Source organism: Lactuca serriola, chromosome 2 (genome assembly GCF_051521515.1).
Source record: "Lactuca serriola cultivar US96UC23 chromosome 2, Lser_US96UC23_V15, whole genome shotgun sequence".
NCBI classification, from domain to species: Eukaryota; Viridiplantae; Streptophyta; class Magnoliopsida; order Asterales; family Asteraceae; genus Lactuca; species Lactuca serriola.
Window position 1 is genome coordinate 117344783 of NC_136409.1, and position 19641 is coordinate 117364423.

At 38.7% G+C, this 19641-nt stretch overlaps 1 protein-coding gene across 1 annotated transcript; it reads left to right on the forward strand.

Moving 5' to 3' along the window:
- The first annotated feature begins 467 nt into the window (after positions 1-467).
- Positions 468-10374, forward strand: LOC145089510 (uroporphyrinogen-III synthase, chloroplastic-like). The gene is given in 13 exon segments (XM_079027940.1): positions 468-494; positions 879-930; positions 7398-7495; positions 7553-7683; positions 7775-7857; positions 7977-8074; positions 9113-9180; positions 9299-9417; positions 9515-9610; positions 9734-9789; positions 9891-9976; positions 10055-10189; positions 10307-10374. Coding segments are annotated over 13 exon segments (1107 nt in total). The 3' UTR covers positions 10365-10374.
- Positions 10375-19641: the final 9267 nt, after the last annotated feature.

A 19641-nucleotide genomic window follows, 5' to 3' on the forward strand; every position in this document is an offset into this window, starting at 1 on the left:
CAACTTCCTGAAGATGATCGTTGTACTCAGCTTGAGTTTTGATAACCCTTTTTTTACCTGTATGAACAAATGTCTCCTTGGTTATGGTCATGCCATATCAAGGATCCATTATCTTCAAGACCTAGCACTTAATCATCAAAGTGCAGTACCCATACTTCATAATCATTTGGAAAGAGTATAGGGAACCTTGTTGTAGTTCCAATACCGCTTGAGAGATTAATAGAGATCATGTGTGAATCATCAAGTTGCATGATTTTCGATTCAATAAAACCTGTTATGAATCAGATGTGTAAACTAAAATCGAGCTTAGGTTGGAATATAGATCAAGATTCAACGTCTAGTATCAATAATAACGATGAAGAAGACTAGAAAAGATCTACTAAAAATGAAAACCCTAATGAAAGTCGAGAGAATAATTTTGTAGATTTACACAATCTCCTACTCTGATACCAATTGTAAGAATAAAGATGAGTAGATCAACAGATTTCAAACAGGTAATTGAATCATAAATAAAGAACACGATGATCAAAGTTGTGCCGAATGATTAATAATCTCTGCCTTAGAAGAACTCGATGAAGAATTGCTACTATAAAGGCAGAGTAGGGTTACAAGAGGATCGACCCTGGATACGGTGCATGCATGCACTATTTATAGCTAAACCCTAATCATTAAAGATATCGGGTGGATAGGCCCACCGCGTTACATAAAATGGACTATATAAAATAATTACAATTGACACAATCCAATGACACAACAGGTGAAATAGACCCGTTGCATGCTTTAGTATGATATGTATGGATGATGTGTATATATGGTATGTGGTATTTTGGGGAACTCACTAAGCTTTGTGCTTATGATTTATGTTTAAATGTTTCCAGGTACTTCCGATTCAAAAGGGAAGGGTCCGACATGATCGCATCGCATCCACCTGTAATTTAGGATTGTACTCTGATAACCGTTTTTCTACTATAACATACTTGACAGTTTTTAAAATATATGGTTGATGTTTTGGTTGATTTTTTTTTTAAAAATACTTAGTATTTTCAAGATGTTGCTAGTTGGTACCAGAGCTTTGGTTTCAGGGATTCGGACACACTATTGAGTGTTTCTGAACTTAAACTGAGGAATTAAGTGAAAAGAAAAAGATTTTCTAAAAGGAATTTTCTAAAATGGGGTATGATGCATGCAATATGCCGAGCTCAAGTAAGTGTTCCCAAAATACCCATACATGTTTATTTATTTTTAGTATGTAAATATGTGAACAACATGCTAGATTAAGGCTAAGGATCTGCTCAGAAATTTATGTTAGGAGAGATGCCATTGTATGCTTATTGTATGAGCCTTTAGAACAACATGCTAGTATGTGTTACAGATGATATGTTAGGATGGCCTATTAGGCAGTGCTATTATTAGAACTCGATGCTTGAATGTTGCTTGTAGAAACCACTGTTAATACTAGTTGATTATCAAGAGAATATGCTATGTTACATTTTACATAAATTAGATATATTTAGAGGTTAGGTTTAACTCTATTGCATAGCTCTTGTTTGAGTCCAACCATTAAAGTGTGAGACCTTGCAGTCAAAGAATTATCTAGAGTCTGTTGCATGTAATTATATGCATAAGATAGTTAGCAGGTGTTAGTGGGAGTTTTCTTCTGCAGCTGATGGCGAAGAATAACGGGAAGGGAATCCTAAGATAACCTAGGAAGCATGCTATATTAGCGGATGCGCTGTTTAGTGGGAATGTAGAATGTTGGGCATGAGAATTACTTAAGGGAGTCGAAGTGACTCTTGAGGAAAGTAAGGATAGGTGTGGACGGTAGTATTGGGCCCGTACTACTAAAAGCACAAGATCCGTACTCAATGCAAGAGAAGACATGAGGATACTAAGGAACTCGTTATGTGTGCAAAGTTTTCGAGTGTTTTTCTGATGATTGTATTGTTCATTTTTAGTATGATGGCCACTCGAGGTCCTTCAGGTCCTAGTGAGGGATCGAGTTTGGGCTCTAGAGCCGGACGCATGGATGATCAGATACAAGAGTTCATTTCGTCTGAGATTACTCATAGCATTTTGGAGCAGACTCTTGTGATCTTTGGTACAATCAAGGAGGGCATTATGGTGTTGATGAATGAACGTCTGGGCAAGTTCCATACTAAGATGGTGGTTATGGTAGGAGTACACTCTTTGACTTTTCGAGAGTTTTGTGCATGAGGGTCTCCTGAGTTCTTTAGGAACAAGGACCCCATTCCTAGCAGACGGTGGTTTACGGACATTGAGAATGCCTTCCTGTGCAACCTCTTTCCCAACAAGGTGAAGGTTAGACATGCATCATGTCTTCTGAAAGAAAAAACCTGTGACTAGTGGGAGGAGGTAGGCCATGCCTTGGGAGGCGAGGTTGTTGAGGAAATGACTTGGGATGATTGTGTTACAAGATTCAGAGCTGAGTTTGCACCAGTGATCAAGGTCCAACAGTTGTCGAGGAGTTCCAGGAACTTTGTTGGACTACTAAGTCAGTGGCGGAGATTACCACCATGTTCCGAGAGAGGGAATTGCTAGTTCTGTTGTATGTTGCATAAGAGGAGATGAAGAAGGGTAGGTGCCATGATATGTTGAAGGATGAGATTTAAGAGTTTGTGAGCACAACTAGCTGCAAGACATTGGAGGACATGATAGCTCGGGCTCATGAGCAGAGGATTGATTTGGAGACGAGGAGGAAGAGGAAGATAGTTCAAGCGCAAGTATTGGAGAGCTCGGGCAAGAAGCCCAAGGTTGTTGATTCACGATCGAAGGGCCAGCAAGGTCAGGGTTGCTGTGGCACGTGCTACAAGGCGTACACCAGAGTTTATAGGATGGGTGGATCAGGCTGATACAAGAGCGGCAAGACCTCTCACTTAAGCAAGGATTGCCCCAACACCCAGGCGTCTGATCTGATCTACTTTCATTGCAATCAGAGGGACCAAAAGAAGGACCATTGTTCGAGTTTGGTGGGGAAAGTGGTGGTAGCACCTGCTCCAGCGACATTGAGGATCACCGATCGCCACCAGGTCAAGGCGGATACGCCAGTTGCGAGGATCTGAGCTTTCCAGTTGTCGGCCGACGAGGCATGCACAATGCTAGATCTTATTACAGGTATGTATTTTCTCCCCATTTCTCTGATTTTTATGCTTATTATTGGATGTTATCTGGGGAAGCTCCCAGTGAACGGTGTTCCAAGTTTAGTTCTGTTTGATTTGGACGCTAACTGATCGTTTGTATCTCTTATGCTCAACAAGAGATTTGGTGATGCTCCAAGGGGCTTGATTATCCATTAGAGGTAGAGCAAGGTGGTCGTGGGGATTGATTGGTTGAGACTCAATGGGGCTATGATTGATTACGGGTACCAGTTAGTTTAGGTTCGAACCCGAAGTGAGGGAGGACTAGTTACTCACGACGAGGGTGCTCAGCGTGGACCAGCTCTCTGTTCAGCTATGAGAGCTTGGAGATACCTACAACATAGTTGTTCTGGTTTTCTGTCTTATTTATTATTGGATACAAGAGAGGATAGAAATATAACGATTGATGATGTGCCGATTGTTTAAGATTGTTTATAAGTGTTCCTGTAGGGCTTTCCAGGAGTGCCTCAGGAGAGGCAGGTGGAGTTCCATATTAATGTGGTTCTAGGTGTGGCTCCGATAGCCTAAGTACCTTATTAGTTAGCACCATTGGAGATGTAGGAGTTGTCTATACAACTTCAGGAGCTATTAGACAAAAGGTTTATATGACCGATTTGTTCACCCTAACGAACGCCTATTTTATTTGTGAAGAAAAATGGTGGCTCCCACCAGGATGTGCATCGATTATCGGGAGCTGAAAAATTTAATGGTGAAGTACGCTTATCTGCTTCCGAGGATTGACGATTTGTTCGACCAGTTACAAGGTGTGTCTTGGTTCTCCAAGATCGATCTACATTCATGCTATCATCAGATGATACTAAGGGATGAGGATGTTAGGAATAAGGGTTTCAAGACTCGTAATGGACATTATGAGTTCGTGGTGATGCATTTTGGGCTCACTAATGCACCAACGATATTCATGGATCTCATGAACAGGGTTTACAGACCAATGTTGGATAGTCAGTCATTGTGTTTAGTGATGATATCTTGTTCTATTCTAATACCAAGGAGCAACATGAGGATAATATGGGAGAGGTTCTAGAGACTCTGAGGAAGGAGACGCTATATGCCAAATTCTCTAAGCTTGAGTTTTGATTGTATGAGGTGTAGTTTCTGCAGCACCTTGTCAATCAAAAAGGTATATTGGTTAATCTGGCCAAGATCAAGTTCGTAATGCAGTGGGAGGTTCCGAGGTCTCCATCTGAGATTCGGAGTTTCCTTGGACTAGCTGGGTATTATTGGACATTTATTGAGAATTTATCCAAGATCGTAGTTTCGTTGACCACGTTGACGAAGAAGTCTGTTACTTTTCGTTGGGGGCCTGAACAACAGGCAATGTTCGACACTTTGAGACAGAAGTTATGTGAGGCTTTGATTATGACCTTACTGGAGGTTATGGATGATTTTGTGGTATACTGCGATGCATCGATCATGGGTATGCGTGCAGTATTGATGCAAAGGGGTCATATGATTTCTTTTGCTTCGAGGTAGCTGAAGCCTCATGAGGCGAACTATCCCACTCGTGATTTGGAACTGGGGGCAGTGGTTTTTTCCCTCAAGATTTGGTGTCATTACTTGTATGGGGTTCGTTGTATCATCTAAATTGTAACATACATGTTCAGTTATCGTGTATTGTAAATTATAAAAGCAAATAATATTATGATATATTATGTGAATTTGAATGTTGAGTTCTAACATATTGTTTTTACTAGAAATGAAGTAAAACTATGCTTAGAATCATTTAGAAAGTATTGGAAGTCTTATGAGATTCCAATCAAATGTCAAATGGTGAAATTTAACGAAAATATAAAATTTGAAATAAGTAAAATTATACTATTGAAAGTTGTAGATAATCTCGTTAGAAACATTTAGACGAAAACCTCATCGAAATCCGAGTTATAACGAAGAAGTTATGGCCAATCGGAGATCCACGACAAAACTGGCACGACGCCGAATGACGTAAAAAGTGAGTTTTTGATAAACTAATTTTTAGCCTTAGTGATCTAAATGAAATTCGTAGTATTCGTCAAACCGAGAAGTTCAATAAAAAGAATGCAAAAATCTGACTTCATATGAGGAAGTTGGTATTGTTATAAGTTTCGGAATAGTAGTAGACAGCTAAAAAACTCGAAATAAAGATCGAGCGATATTTAGCCGAAACAACCTAAACGAGAATTGAATAACTTATCGATAGTAGTACAACGGTAAAAAGATAGACGAAAGCGGATGTCGGATGAAGAAGTCATGAACTTTTAACGGATTTTCCCGTCCTGATCTATTAAAAAAAATAATAGTAAAAGTAAAGACAAAATTAGCCGACGAAGTCTAAACGAAAGTTGTAGAGCATAATTTTACCTACACGTGCATATAAAGAACGTCAAAAACCTAGCTCGTATGCGGAAGTTATGGATTTGAGAAGTTTTGGGTTGAATTTCCAAGAAAATTCGCATGGATAAGCTTCATTAGGACCAGCCACGTCGCCCTCGCTCCGAGCTGGCGGCGTATCCGTAGCAGATGCGTCATCCGAGTCGTGGCGCGTCCGAGGAGCGATGCGTGTTGCATAAGTGTCTGATCTCGGTGAGTCAGCAGGCGCATGTCCGATCCGGAGAGCCGTCCGAAGCGCGGTCCAATTGACGTCCAACGCGTGTCCTCCCCACGTGTCCAAGCCTTGCACGAGCCACCGGCCCTTCGCATCTGTTGCGCGTGTTCGCTTATCAGCCCTCGGATCCAAAGCTCGCACCCTATAATAGGGAGGTTGTGAGACCTCCCGGGGATTTTTGGAATTTTGCCATTTTCACTCCTAGACTCATATTTCTACTACTTCCACTTCCCCCGAAGCCCCGGTAACAATTTTAACACCCAAAACATGCCCCGAAGTGCCCGAAGACCCCGATAAATTTATCTTTTCGGTTTGAAGCTCAACCTTCGCAAAGCCTAGTTTTCAATAAATCTCCTGATTTTCAATGACGAGACTTTATTATTATAACGAAGTGTTGCACAAATTACTATTTTAACCCCTGATTATTTAACGGTGAGTTTCAATATATAAGAACAATTGTATGTTATGTGTTATATGTGCTATGTGCTTTTCAGTGTTATTATTCCGGGTTATTTTCCCGTGTTATTTTTTTATTCGCTATTTAATAGCAAAGTAATACCTTTGACCATGTGATCAATGAAAGGACTTAGATTCACATTGGTACTGGTATGTAGCCTCTAGCCATGTAGAACATGTCTCCGTAAAAGAATGACTTGTATTCTATGGTATTGGCAGAAGGTTACACAGGGCTATAAGCCTGAAATCTACCAAAATGTTAATCCGAAGTTGTATGTCTTCTGTGCGATTTGGGCCAAAGCTTTATTCACTACTAGAAAAACAACCCTTTACAACGAGCGAACCATGACACGCAGTGATTTATAATACGCAAATGTGTGTGTCCAAAAATAATGTCATCTCTTCCAAAATTTAAAGGATTTAGGATGCGCATTTTTACATTCCCTAAAAATAGTGTCTAAAAAAAACACGGAGGGCACCTATAATAAAATGTGTGTCGTCTAAGACTGTTGCTTTATAAATTTTAATAGAACGTGCGCGTTCCATCAGGGGAAACTGAAATCCAAAAAACTTAAAATCCCTGCCTTCCTTTTTTTCTCCTCCACTTTAGTTTCCCTAGTAGCTAGGGCTTTTTGTCAAGAACTTGCGCCGACCGCCCTCCTCTACTTCTTTTTCTCTCTTCAACTTCCCTTTCTCTTCTTCTCAGTTCTCGACGTCAACCGCTTCTCCCACCTCCAACATTTCTTTTGGTGTTGGCGCCTCCTACCTATGACCTTTGTCCAGCCCCACCCCACTGTCCAACGCTTTCCAGTGACATCCAACCTGTGGAGCCCCTCCTCTCCGGCAATCTCACCTCGCCTACCCTTGCCAGCAACATTAGGTTTGGTGACCTTAGGCTCACTACTTCTATTGCTCAAGTTTACAAGCCCTATGTCTTTTTAAGGTATGTTTTTCTTGATTCTAACTTCCCAATGTTTTCGTTCTTCTATAAGAACCCTAGCTTGCTAAATCTCTTTTTCTTTCCGGCTAATTTCTCTCTATTTCATTTACGATCGAACCGATTTTTGGTGAAACTAACAATCGATGATATGTGATTAGGTGAAATAATCGACTAGGGTTAATTAGGAACAAAGACACATGGAACCGGGAAAGTGGATGAACAAGAAACACACAATATGTTTGATTAGGTGAAATCATCGGTTTTAGCAATTTTCTTGCCATCATTGGTACTATCGGAAAGCTTTGTTGGCAGGAGGAGCCGCTTCACTTTGGCGGCGTCGTCATGGTAAACGCGAATTCCGGTCAAGAATAAAGATCATAACCTATTATTTGCTTGTAACAGCGTGTTCGCTTATATGATGCAAGTGCCAATGTGTTAAGAGGAGAGTTCCATCATGGAGGTGCAGTTCTTGATTGCTGCTTTCATGATGATACCTATGGTTTTAGTGCTATTGCAGATAACACTGTCACAAGGTATGACTAAATGATGCATATACTTTCTTGGATTATTGACTTATCTTTTTATTGAATAAGTTTCAAGCTACATTCCTTTTACATCTCTTAGGCTCATTTTTGACAACGAAAGGGAGGATCTTTTGGGACGCGATGATGCCCCTGTTCGCTGTATCGAGTACTCTTATGCAACAGGTTAGTGTCATTCATTTCATCATTTTTTCATTTTGTTAATATCATCATACATTCATACTTTCATTTCCTTCTATTACATCATTGTGTTTTCAATTCTTTTTCTTGTTGGTGGTTTTTAGGGCAATTGATTACAGGGAGTTGGGACAAAACTTTAAAGTGTTGGGATCCATATGGTGGAGGTGCACATGAGCGTGCAATGGAGTTTTTTGATGCAATGGCACCAATTATTTTTTGTTTGCAGTATTTCTCATAGCTTTTAGTATAATTTATCACATTCAAAATAAGTCTCTTCGATCACAAAAACCAAACTATGTTCCAAAATCTATCTTTTCTCTTTTCTTCAAAGTTTGGGAGTGCTTGATGAGGAATAATTTTGAATTTTCAATGATCATATGTTGTGTAGTTAGTACTATTTCATCTTCATATCTAAAATAATAAACAATATGAACATTTAGCATGTGATGTATCATGTAGGTGATTAGTTTAGTGTAGGATCTTCTCTATGGAGATGTAGAACATTACTATGTGTGATATGATCTGATCATCTAATATTGATATACTTATGATTGCTTGTTACTCGGTTTGCAGAGGTGAAGGGAAGTCAAATAATCTTTTATGCGGGTAAGGTGGCAAAATCAAAGAGAATTTAAAATCTTTATACTTATCTTTGCTTTGTTAATATTTTGATTTCTTTCTTCATTTGTTATTATCAATTATCAAATTCTAGTAAAATTCCTTAATTTCATAGTTGATATGAGATTATATTCTTGGATACAGTCTGGCATTTGTTGTTGTAGATTTCATCACTGCAATACTCATTCGTGCAATTGGCTAGCTTCTTCAAGTAGCAGATATCAAGAGCCTGAAATCTTTAGGAGCCACTACACATCTTAATGTTTCAGGTTTTCCTCTCAGTAACAACTTTATGTTATGATTATGAAGATGGTATGATTATGAAGGATCAAAACTGTTTCTTCCCTTTTTTTAACTGAGCAACCAAATTGAATGATTGCTTTTCAAGGTGAAGTTGAATAGACTTGTTACATCATTTTAGCCCTTTACACTTCTGTCATTGCTTTTTAACTTTCTTGGGCAATGGTGCATTGACATCAGAGTAGCCATCATTGATCTTTGTGATTGTGTGGTTAAATTTGTAGCATGCTTCCATAACCTACTGACTTGATGCCTGATTGTTTACTCTATCTTTTACTCTTTTAGGTATCCTAATATGACAGAGAAAGATGATGTTTTGTAGGTTAACAACATTTTGCAATTCAAGGTAACTTCACCAGAGGCAGCTCTGGTTTTTCTTCAAGCATGGAAGTAAGTTTAGAAATTTACCCATCTATAATTTCAAGTTGCAATGGCTCCATGCCATCTTTTTATTTATTTCTTTTTTTAGTCGATTGACTAGTTACTCTCATGTCATCTACAATCATAGAGCTATTGGGACCCCAAATGTGAAGGTAGCTGCAGTTGGAACTGGTACATCAACCATATTTCATGAAGCTACACCTTCATCCGAGCAGTTTATTGAAGTTGCCTTTACTCCATCAAAAGGTAGTATCTGTAAATAAATGTCTTCCTTTTAAATTCTATACTATCACAACAAACATCTGTAGAAGATACTATTTAGTTTTATGATCTTCTTTCATAGCAACTGGCAAGGTTCTTGCCTCAGAGCCTCCAAAGCAAGGGAATTAAAGATGCATTGTGTAGTATCATGCCTCTGCAAAATATGGTCATGATATAGGTACACCCTTTAACTCCTTAGTTTATTTCTCTTCCATAACATTTCATCTTCATAATTATATCTGTTTATACATATGACATTTTCACTATCTCATGAGGTCATATATGTACTAAAATCAAACAGAGGTAGGTCTTTCTAAGCATGGATTCCACATCACAAGATTGAATACTTACACAACCGTATGTATTTTAGTTCTGAAAAAATTTTGATGTTGAATTTCACGTTCTTATTAATATCAAGGGAATTTTTGTTACATTATTTTTGATTTGTTGTACTTTAGGAACCTATACAACATGTGGAGCAAACCATTCTACAACAAGCACTCTCTGCTTCTGTAGTTGTAGTTGCATCACCTTCTGCAGTTGGGTAATTAATATTTTGATGCTAAATTCTCTTACTATTTTCTTTGTATTTCAGCTTATATTTTCTCTTATTCTACAACAGTTCTTGGGTGGATCTTCTACCTGAACCACATATATTGGAGGGTTCTATTGCATGCATTGGTGAAACCACTGCTTTAGATGCTAGAAAATTAGGCTTAACAAATGTATACCACCCATCTACCCCTAGTCTTCATGGGTAATATATAATTATATATAATATTATAATTCCTCTCATGCTATTTATTATTATTATTATTATTATTATTATTATTATTCTAACATCGCGTGTTTATTTACCCTTTGCATTTGACAGATGGGTTGACACCATTTTTGATGCTTTACGTGTACATAATCATCTCTCAAATGTCTAAAACCAAGGTAGCTTGTTATTACAATTTGATGCTATACCCTTTTTTTGACCGTGTTTTATTTCTTGTTTCCAGTTTAAAGTACCTTTTATTATGCAAGAATTTGAGAGTTGATGCATATGATCACTAAATGAGGGAGTACATTACAATTTACAAGAACAAATTACATCTATGTACATATGTAGTAATACCATGAGAGAAGCAAACTAGCATTGAGCGACATTCATGATGTTTGTTAATTGTTATTGTATATCAACATTCATGATGTTTGTTAATTGTTAGTGCAATGAATTATCTTTATTGCTTATGGTATTTTATTTTGTATCATGAGACTTTTAATGTGTTATTTAATTTAAAAATTAGCAAACCTATCAAAATATATAATTTTAAAAACATTTAAAATTATGACATGCAAAAATGCGTGTCGTCTTCCTTTATGACAGGACCTTCCTTGATATGCATTGCGTGTCATGAACACGCGCGTCGTAAGGTCACGACACGCAAATCTGTGTCGTCTTCCTTTATGACATGGCCTTCCTTGATACGCATTGAGTGTCATAACTGCGCGTCGTAAATGTGTGTCATTAATGCGCATCGTAAATAGACGATGCGCAAAAGCACGTCGTCACTCATTATGACAGGGCCTTCCTTGACACACATTTGTGCGTCGTCTGAGCGTTTTACGACACGCATTGCGCGTCGTAAAAGGCTATTTTTCTAGTAGTGATTAATGTATATCAAGTATGGAAATTGTTATGTCTCCTTGATTATATATCTTTGAATCAAATCATTTATTGACATGGAAAGTCTGTCACATGATTCACATATGCCTTTGTTGTTCCTTGTTTCCTCTTTGCTTCTGCTATATTGAGGTGTATATATATATATATATATGGCATAACGTTATATTGTATCTATTATTGAACTCAGTAAGTGTCACCGCTTACCCTCTCAATGTTTAACAATTGCAGGAGATAAGCATCCAGTATAGTTATATACTGATAGAAGATTTTTGAATAGTTTGAAACTATTGTATTCTGTACTCCCGTATGTATAAAACTATAGAATCCTAGGAAGTTATGTAATATATAACACTTTTTAATAGTGGGTTTGTATCTAGTCGTTTGAAATCAGTTTATCCATGTAAAATATTGGTTTTATTAATATGCAAGTAGCATGTTTTGAAGTAACTATATTGTCAAGTATGAAAGTTTAGGCCTTTCAGAAATACGAAAGTTTAGAAAGGGGCTCTTTCATAAATGGACCACAAGAGTTTGAGGTATTTGATGGAACATCCAAATGTGAACATAAGACAACATAGGTGGCTTGATGTGGTGAACAATATGATTGTGAGATGCTTTATCACCCTGGGAAGGTCAACGTGGTAGCCAATGCTCTTAGACACAAGGCGACTGGTACCCCAATCAGGGATATATGTCTGAGGATGATGGTGATTATCCCACTCTTGGAGAAAATTTGTGCGGCTCAGGTTAAGGTTATGAAAGAGGAACACCAGAATAGTGAGTGTATAGTGGGTTAAGTGTCCTCTTCTGATTGTGTTGGTCAAGGATTATTGACCCTTCATCGGAGGGTTTGGGTTTCCATATTTCGGAGGTATGAGACAACTTTTGATAGGGGAGGTGCATAATTTTAAGTTTTATATTCATCCAGGTGCGACAAAGATGTATAGAGACCTCTAGCTTGATTATTGGTGGCCCTGCATGAAATGAGATGTAGCCGGCCGGGTATGTGGAGAGGTGTTTGACTTAAAAGAAATTCAATGCCGAGCATCAGTGACCTCATGGAAAGATGTAGTCGGTGTTCTCGTTTGGAAATGGGTGGTGATTATGATGGATTTTATCATGAAGCTATCGCAGACCTTGCGAGGGGTAGATTCGATTTGGGTTATCATGGATCGATTGAATAAGTGCGCATTTCATTCCTATTTAGGAAGGCATTTTGAAGAGAAGGTGGCCGATGTCTACATCCTAGAGCTTGTAGCACGACATGGGGTTCCAGTCTCGGTAGTTTTGGATGTAACAACCCAATTTTCAGAAAATTTTTGAACTTTTAATTTCATAAACATCATCCATAGAAAGTACAAAACCCCAACACATATCCATATTTTTTTGAAATTCAGAGTACAAATAGCTAAATGTGAAAACACTGGGGAATGCATGCCACATCATCAAGTCGGGCCCTTGCCCATATTAATAGAAGTACCTGAAACAGTCAATAAAAATGTAAGCTCAAGCTTAGTGAGTTTCCCAATAACACACATCATATAATCACATAATGCCATACATACAATTTTACCATGGACTCCTTCCATGGACTTCAGTAGAATGCCATGGGCTACCCTCATTGTCTCATATCCTCATGTTATGGGCTCCTCCCATTGTTTTCCCAAGTGGCATGGGCTCCCCCTATGGTCTTCACATAAACCTATACATAAATCAAATAACAAACCATTACACATTCAAATACAAATCATCTCACATCAATTAATGGGTCGGACTTGGTGCCTTCGACCCATAAGTGTGGTGAGAAGACTCAAATATCCACTCTACACAACCCTAAAACATAAACAATTTCCTAAATACAACTCAAAATGCCCCAAAACCCCTCGAAGGTCAAACTTGGTTAAAGACTAAGGTCAAAGGTCAAAGCCAACGTCCTAAGTTGACCCAACTTTCCGAGTTTTCCCTTACCTCTTCGAGTTTCTCTATCATCTAAACAGATCAGGAAAATCCCATCAACTCATCGAGTCCACTAATGAACTCGTCGAGTTGGCCAGAAATCCAACCTCTTATAAGTTGATACCATCGAATCTAGGGACTCCAAATCATAGATATCATCCAAAATGATGTCTAGAAGGGTAAAGTTTCCAACTTTACCTTTAAGAACCATCCAAATAAAAGCAAACCCGAACCCTAGGCTCTTTAGAGAGAGTCTTAATCCATAAAGCACTTGAACTCTCTCAATATAGTTCCAAAACACAGATCTAGAGTCCAAAGGTTGGATGATCACATAAAGTTTCCAACTTTACGTCCATGGAAGCTATAAATACACTCTAGAGTTTTATAAGGACTTAATGAGGGACTTATTGCATAAATGGGACTTGGAACTAAGAAAAGTTTGCAACTTTCAGCCAAGAGAAGTCATGAAGGGGTTAAATCTAACATAATGACCCCTGGAACTGTAAGTCCCCAATCTGCTTGTGTATCAGTCAGATCGATTTGATGGTTTTATAAGGACTTACAAGTGTTTCATGTAGTTCAGTGTTTCAAGCAGATCAGCGTTTCGGCCAGTTCCAGTGTTTCGCGCAGTATTGGTGTTTTTAGGATTTCATGAACAAACGGAGTAACTGATCGATTGGGAAGCGATAAGTCGCTCGTCATGGGATTAAATAATCTCTAAGTAGTTTATTTGAATCAGTTGTGTAGCTCTCATATGAGTTTAACCGTTGCACGGATGAATCTTCTACTCGAAGGATTATCTGATCCTTCTGTCAGGTGTAAGTGTTCTGTAGCCGTTTAGGGACAGTGACTTGCTCCCTTTTCAGTAGCAGCGTGATGGGTAACAGTTTGGCCTGAGAGGTCTGACAGGGAGCCGGACCACTAAGACCTTAGGGTTCAGACTCCAGGGAAAGTCGGATGGGTTTTACTTGAGACATCGAGGAGTCATTCTTCACCGAGTTTGAAGAATTACTCTAAGGAGGGTTTTAGTAGATCGGGATAGGCCGATAAAAGAACAGAGTTGGAAGGGGTTTGATTGTTTGGCTAGCAGTTGAGGATTAACATAGAGTTGTTTCCGGTTGTTTTAGCACGGGTGAGCTATCAGGAAGCCAGGTTATGATAGGTTTTAGGTCTCAGAAGGTAGAAGTAGCTTGCAAGAGTTGAAGGATCGAGCGATATCTCCGGGATGGAAGTTTCGGTATGGGGGTTCCAGTTGTATTCCTCAGATGGTTGTTTTAAGATGGGTGTTAGTAAGGAGCGATTTCGAGGACGAAATATAATTGAAGTGGGGGAGGGTTGTAACACCTGGTTTCAGAATTTCCATATTAATTGGGGCTTCATCTCAATCATTAGTTGTCATGGGGATTAGAGCTTTAGGAAAGGAAGGATTTAGCCCATTTCGGATGTAGTTCATATGATTCAAGTGACTATGCATTCAATTGTGTCTTCGGGAGCCAAGGGTATAACTGTAAATTGATATATCGGCCTGTTATGCATTTTAGGATTTATTCAGAACGTTTTAAGGCTCAGGTGTGATGCTAGGAGGGTAAGGATTCTCGCCGCCTTTTTAGAATGAGTGAGTTATAGCACTTTGGAGTTATTTTCTGTTTTAGTCCATAATGGAGTTTTGTGACAAGGCAGCCCCATGCATGCATGGAATGCATGCATGTGTTTAGATCGGTACACTTAGCGTATAAGATCATATAGACGCGAGTGCGGAGAGGCGTACGCCCAGCGTATGTTCAGAGTTCCCAACCCCTAATTTTAGGGTTAAGCCCTTTATAAAGAGCCATATGTATCGAAGGACAACCTCCTTTTCCGCCCTAAAAGAGCTACTACGAAACCCTAAGCCATATTTGAGTTTTCTTGGAGTTAGAAGGCCACTAGAGAGCATTTTGGTGTTGTGGATCCATTTTCCCAAACAAGAAAGGAGCAAAGTAAGGTGGTGGTTCAAATGAGTGGTTGTAGATTTGGGATTATTGCTTCATTTCTGACCATTTCAAGGTAGAAAGATCTGAACTTGGTGATTACTTCCCTAGATCTCTTAGGTTGAGTTTTTGTACCATTTTGGTCCAATAGATGAAGCTTTGAGGTTCAATCCGATTTCTAGGACTTGGAGTTGCCACTCTCAGTTCTAAATGAGTCCCTAACGCAGAAAGTTGCCATCATGGATGTCTTATTGGGTTCATGCATGAGTTAAGATCATTTGTATGAGAATAGAATGTCATTTTTGAGTTTTGGGCTTATTAGGGTCATGTAAAGTCACCAAGTCAGTAACTTTATTAATTAAGACATTAAAGAGGACTTGGTTCTGTGTTTATAGTCGTTGGGATAGAGTATTAAACACTTAATGGGAAAAGTGACTTAATAGAGAAGTACGTTGGGCATACATGCATGTACGAGCAGAGTACACACCATGCAGCTTGTACGCTTAGCGTACAGAGGAGTACGCCCCGCGTACCCATCAGATATGGGCTTAGCGTGTTTTGGGCCTCAGATTGGGCCATGCAGTGCATTTTGGTTCTTTGGGGCTTAGTGGGACTTCAGGAGTTAGATAATTTGGGCCAAGAATATGTTTGGGCTTAGGGTAAGGCCCATTAGAGGGATTGGGCCCAATTTAGCAAATTAGGCCATTAGTGGGCCACTAATGGGATTGGGAAGCCTACGTAGTGTTAGGCCATTTTAGATCATGGTCTGGGCCTGAGATATGGACCAATTTGGGCTAGGGGTAGATGGTCATTTTACCCCTAGATTGGTGTTGGGTTAGTAATGTTGTGTCATTGGGCTTTTTGTCTATAGTCCAATGTTTTCACGGTACTGGGCCTGTCCAGCCATGTTTCCCTTATTAGGGTTAGATTTATATGCACCGTGTATGAGATAGTTGTTGATTTCATTATTGTAACCCTACCACACCTCTACAGTAGCAATTCTTAATATAGTTCTTCTGAGTTTGTGGCTTATTAATCATTCGACACTAGTTTGATTCATCTTGTGTTCTTAATTGCTTTGTGTTATTCTGTTACTTGTTAAGAATCTCATCGATCTTAAAGAGTTGTAATCTCAACAATTGGCATCAAAGCAGGAGGCGGTGTAATTCATACACATATCTTTTGTTGAAGAAAATCTTTAGGGTTTCTGCTTTTATCGAATCTATTGAGCCGTCATCTCTTCATTGATGCTGTTCTTTGATCTCAATTTTACCCTAATATCGCTTTACAAGTCTGATTCTTGATAGGTAAACAAATCAAGTCATCATGTCACACGACGATTCTCAAACCAATTCCATCAACATCTCCAATAGCATTGGTTCGACTACGAGGATTCCGATCTTGTATATTCAAGAGTATGAAGCTTGGGCTCTACATTTTGAAGATTATGTTCTTGGCTCAGACGACAACGAATATTTAATCTGGGAGGTTATTATTGTGGGTCCTTTCGTCCACTCCAGAACAACATAACTATCAAGACACAAAGAGTATAATCAGATGATGATCGATGTAAAAGATGTCACTCAAGATGAGAAGGACAAAGTGATTAGCAACGTAAAAGCAATGAGGATGATCAGATTCGCTTTATAATCTGACACTTTTCGTCTAGTGAGTTCCTACACTATTGCAAAGGAGATCTGGGACAGGCTTAAGGAGTTAAATTCCACCGATGAGGATCTCGAGCATTCAACTCAAACTCTTTTATTTTTAGAGTTTGGTGACTTCAAGCAAAAGAAATATGAAAGTCTCATTAAACATTCGATCTCTATAACCATCTTCTCGGTAAGATGATTAAGCATGGAATCGGCAGATAGGTGATTGAGCAGAATGTCACTTTTATGAATGGTCTAAGGCCTTAATGGATGGCGGTGGTTTCAACTATTTAAATCCTACTCATGAACAGTTTAAATCCTACTCGTTGGCGAAGCTCGTGGGAATTCTCAAGTAACATGAAAGTGTTGTCACAAAGGAAATGAATGTGCTCTCCGGAATGGGATCCTTGGCTCTTATCTCAAAGGGTAAGAATTTGTTTGGAGAAGAAGAAGAATCAAATCTTTCTGAGTGTGATCTGAAAAATGAAGAATACGCGTTAATGGTATCAAATCCCAAGCAGTTTGCTAGAAAGAAGTTCCCCACTAAGAACCGAAACTGGAAGGGAAGCTATAGTTCGGAGAAAGCGAAAGAAGAGATTAAAAGCACTCCTCAGAAAGAAGAAGAGAAGAAGGAGTGCAAACTTGTGGGTGACTCAGGCTATTACTGTAATTACTGTCATGGCAAAAACCATCTAGCAAAGGAATGCACGCTAAGGAGATTGAATGAGAAGAAAGAGGGTGAAGATGACGAAGCTTACTACATGCATAAGATTGAAGAGACCAAGAAGAAAAAGTCTAACGATAAATCCATGCTTGTGTTAATTGTGCAAGAAAATATTGAAGAAAACAAGTTCGGTGGAGAAAAAGTATGGTCTACTGACTCGGAAGATGAGGAAGTCAGCAAACCCACTCATTGCAGCGCATTTGTTGCAAAGGAAGAAGGTTCTGAGTTTGCTGGAAAGTGTCTGATGCTGACATCTGGAATATCACAAATAAGAGGCTATGCTACAGATGGAGGGTGTGATGAAGCGAAAGAAAGGGAAGACAAATGTTTCACTACAAAACTAGTTGGAGAGCAGATCAACAAGTGTGATCAGCTGATCAAGAAGGTAAAGTCCATCCTTGAATCTCTCAAAATACCCGTTTCTAAGTATGAAAAAGAATTAAATGATTTAAAAATCACCTTTTCTAGTTTCGGTGGTAGCCTAAAACAAACACGCCTCACGAATCTAACCTAACTGATCAAATCAACAAGGTGTCTTCCAAGAGTGAGGAGCGAAGGATATGGATAGAGAAGGAGGAATTAGAGTTGGTTAGGGCTAGAGACAAATTGATTTATTTGCAATGTGATAATTTAAAGTTTTTGAAACAAAGGAATATTTTTTGCTTGATTGCTAAACATCTTTATTCTAACATTACTCAGTTGCATTTAGATTGTGAGATAGGCAACAAAATTCACAAAATGATTTTGCCTTTCCTGGAATTAACGGAAGACGAAATAGATGTTGATTGCTATAATTGTGAATCAATTGTCTCATCTGAAGAAACTTCGGAAGCCTACAGAATTGGACTGGACAAAATTGAGTCATTTATTAAGTCCAAGGACCACAAGGACATGCTCAGAAACTTACTGGATGAAAGTGATAAATTGAAAATAAAGACCGAAATTGTACAAATATTTGACTCATCAAGTTCTAGGTTAAATTCAGATAACAAGATTAACGCTGAAAATACATCTGAATTTGATGAGGACAGTGACATGAGTGAAATATCTGAAAAGGATGAGGTTGATTGTTCTGAATTTATTAAAACTGAACCTAAACCAACAAAAGTCCTCATTGCCGAAAATTTGGTTGAGTTCGCTCGCCTGTCTAAAGAAAAGGTCAAAGTCATGAAGGAAAAGGTTGTCGTATACCAAAAGGTACAAACGGTACCAAATCAGGTATACACTACCGCTGGAGTAACTAAGGATCATACAATTGAGTTAACAACCTTGGTTGATAAAGATAATGTTGATGGCTATGATGATCATTTTTGGTCAGCCCCAATCGACAATGCCGATGAAATGAAAGGATTATCTGAACGAACCTCGTGGAGAGTCAAAAACAGATATGTTGTTGAACCACTAAATAAACCCTCACGGTTTAATAAAGCCAGTACAAGTAGCACCAAGGACGTTCAAAATGAACCATCAAATGGTACAAGCGAACCTCAGTCAGCAAGAACCGAACTTCATGCCATGAAGGCGAAACCGAATCTGAATATTTACAAATCTTCTAAGCAACTTGCAGAGCAGAAATGTCAATGAAATAGGAGATATCAGAAAAATCTCAACGGGAGGAAGCAGTTTTGGCAATCCCAGAACTCCAACTATATACGAAAAGAAAAAGCTTCTAATTAAAATATGAAACACGAATAGTGTTCACACTATCATTCCTGTGCTTCATAGAAACAAAAGGGTAGTTTCGCTCGAAGGTCTTTAGTTCCTAAAAGATTTTCTAAGAAACCAAATAATCCTAAATCCCAACCAATGAAAATTCCTATCAAGGATGTTAAAGGGAAGGGAAAGCTCGTCTCAAATTCAGAAGTTCAAACAAAGAAGACAACCACTAACCCTAGGAAAGATAAGAAAGAATTTGTTAAGAATCAACATAAAAAAAACAAACTGATTCAAACAAAGCAGATAACAAAATCAAGGTTTTCACAATTAAAAGGAAAGACAAAACCACTCTAATAAAACGTACGTTCATGCTAGACCTTTCTATCGCTTTTCCATATTCTGTAAAAGGCTCACCAGGACCCAAACAACTTTGGCTTCCTAAATCTGCTTAATTTTTGCAGCTTATTCGTGACGAGCAGTTTGACGACGAATGGTATATTGATAGTGGTTTCTCGCGTCACATGACAGGGAGGAAGGAAGAGATGAGAGAGTTTCGTACTCTCAAAGATGGTGGATGTGTCA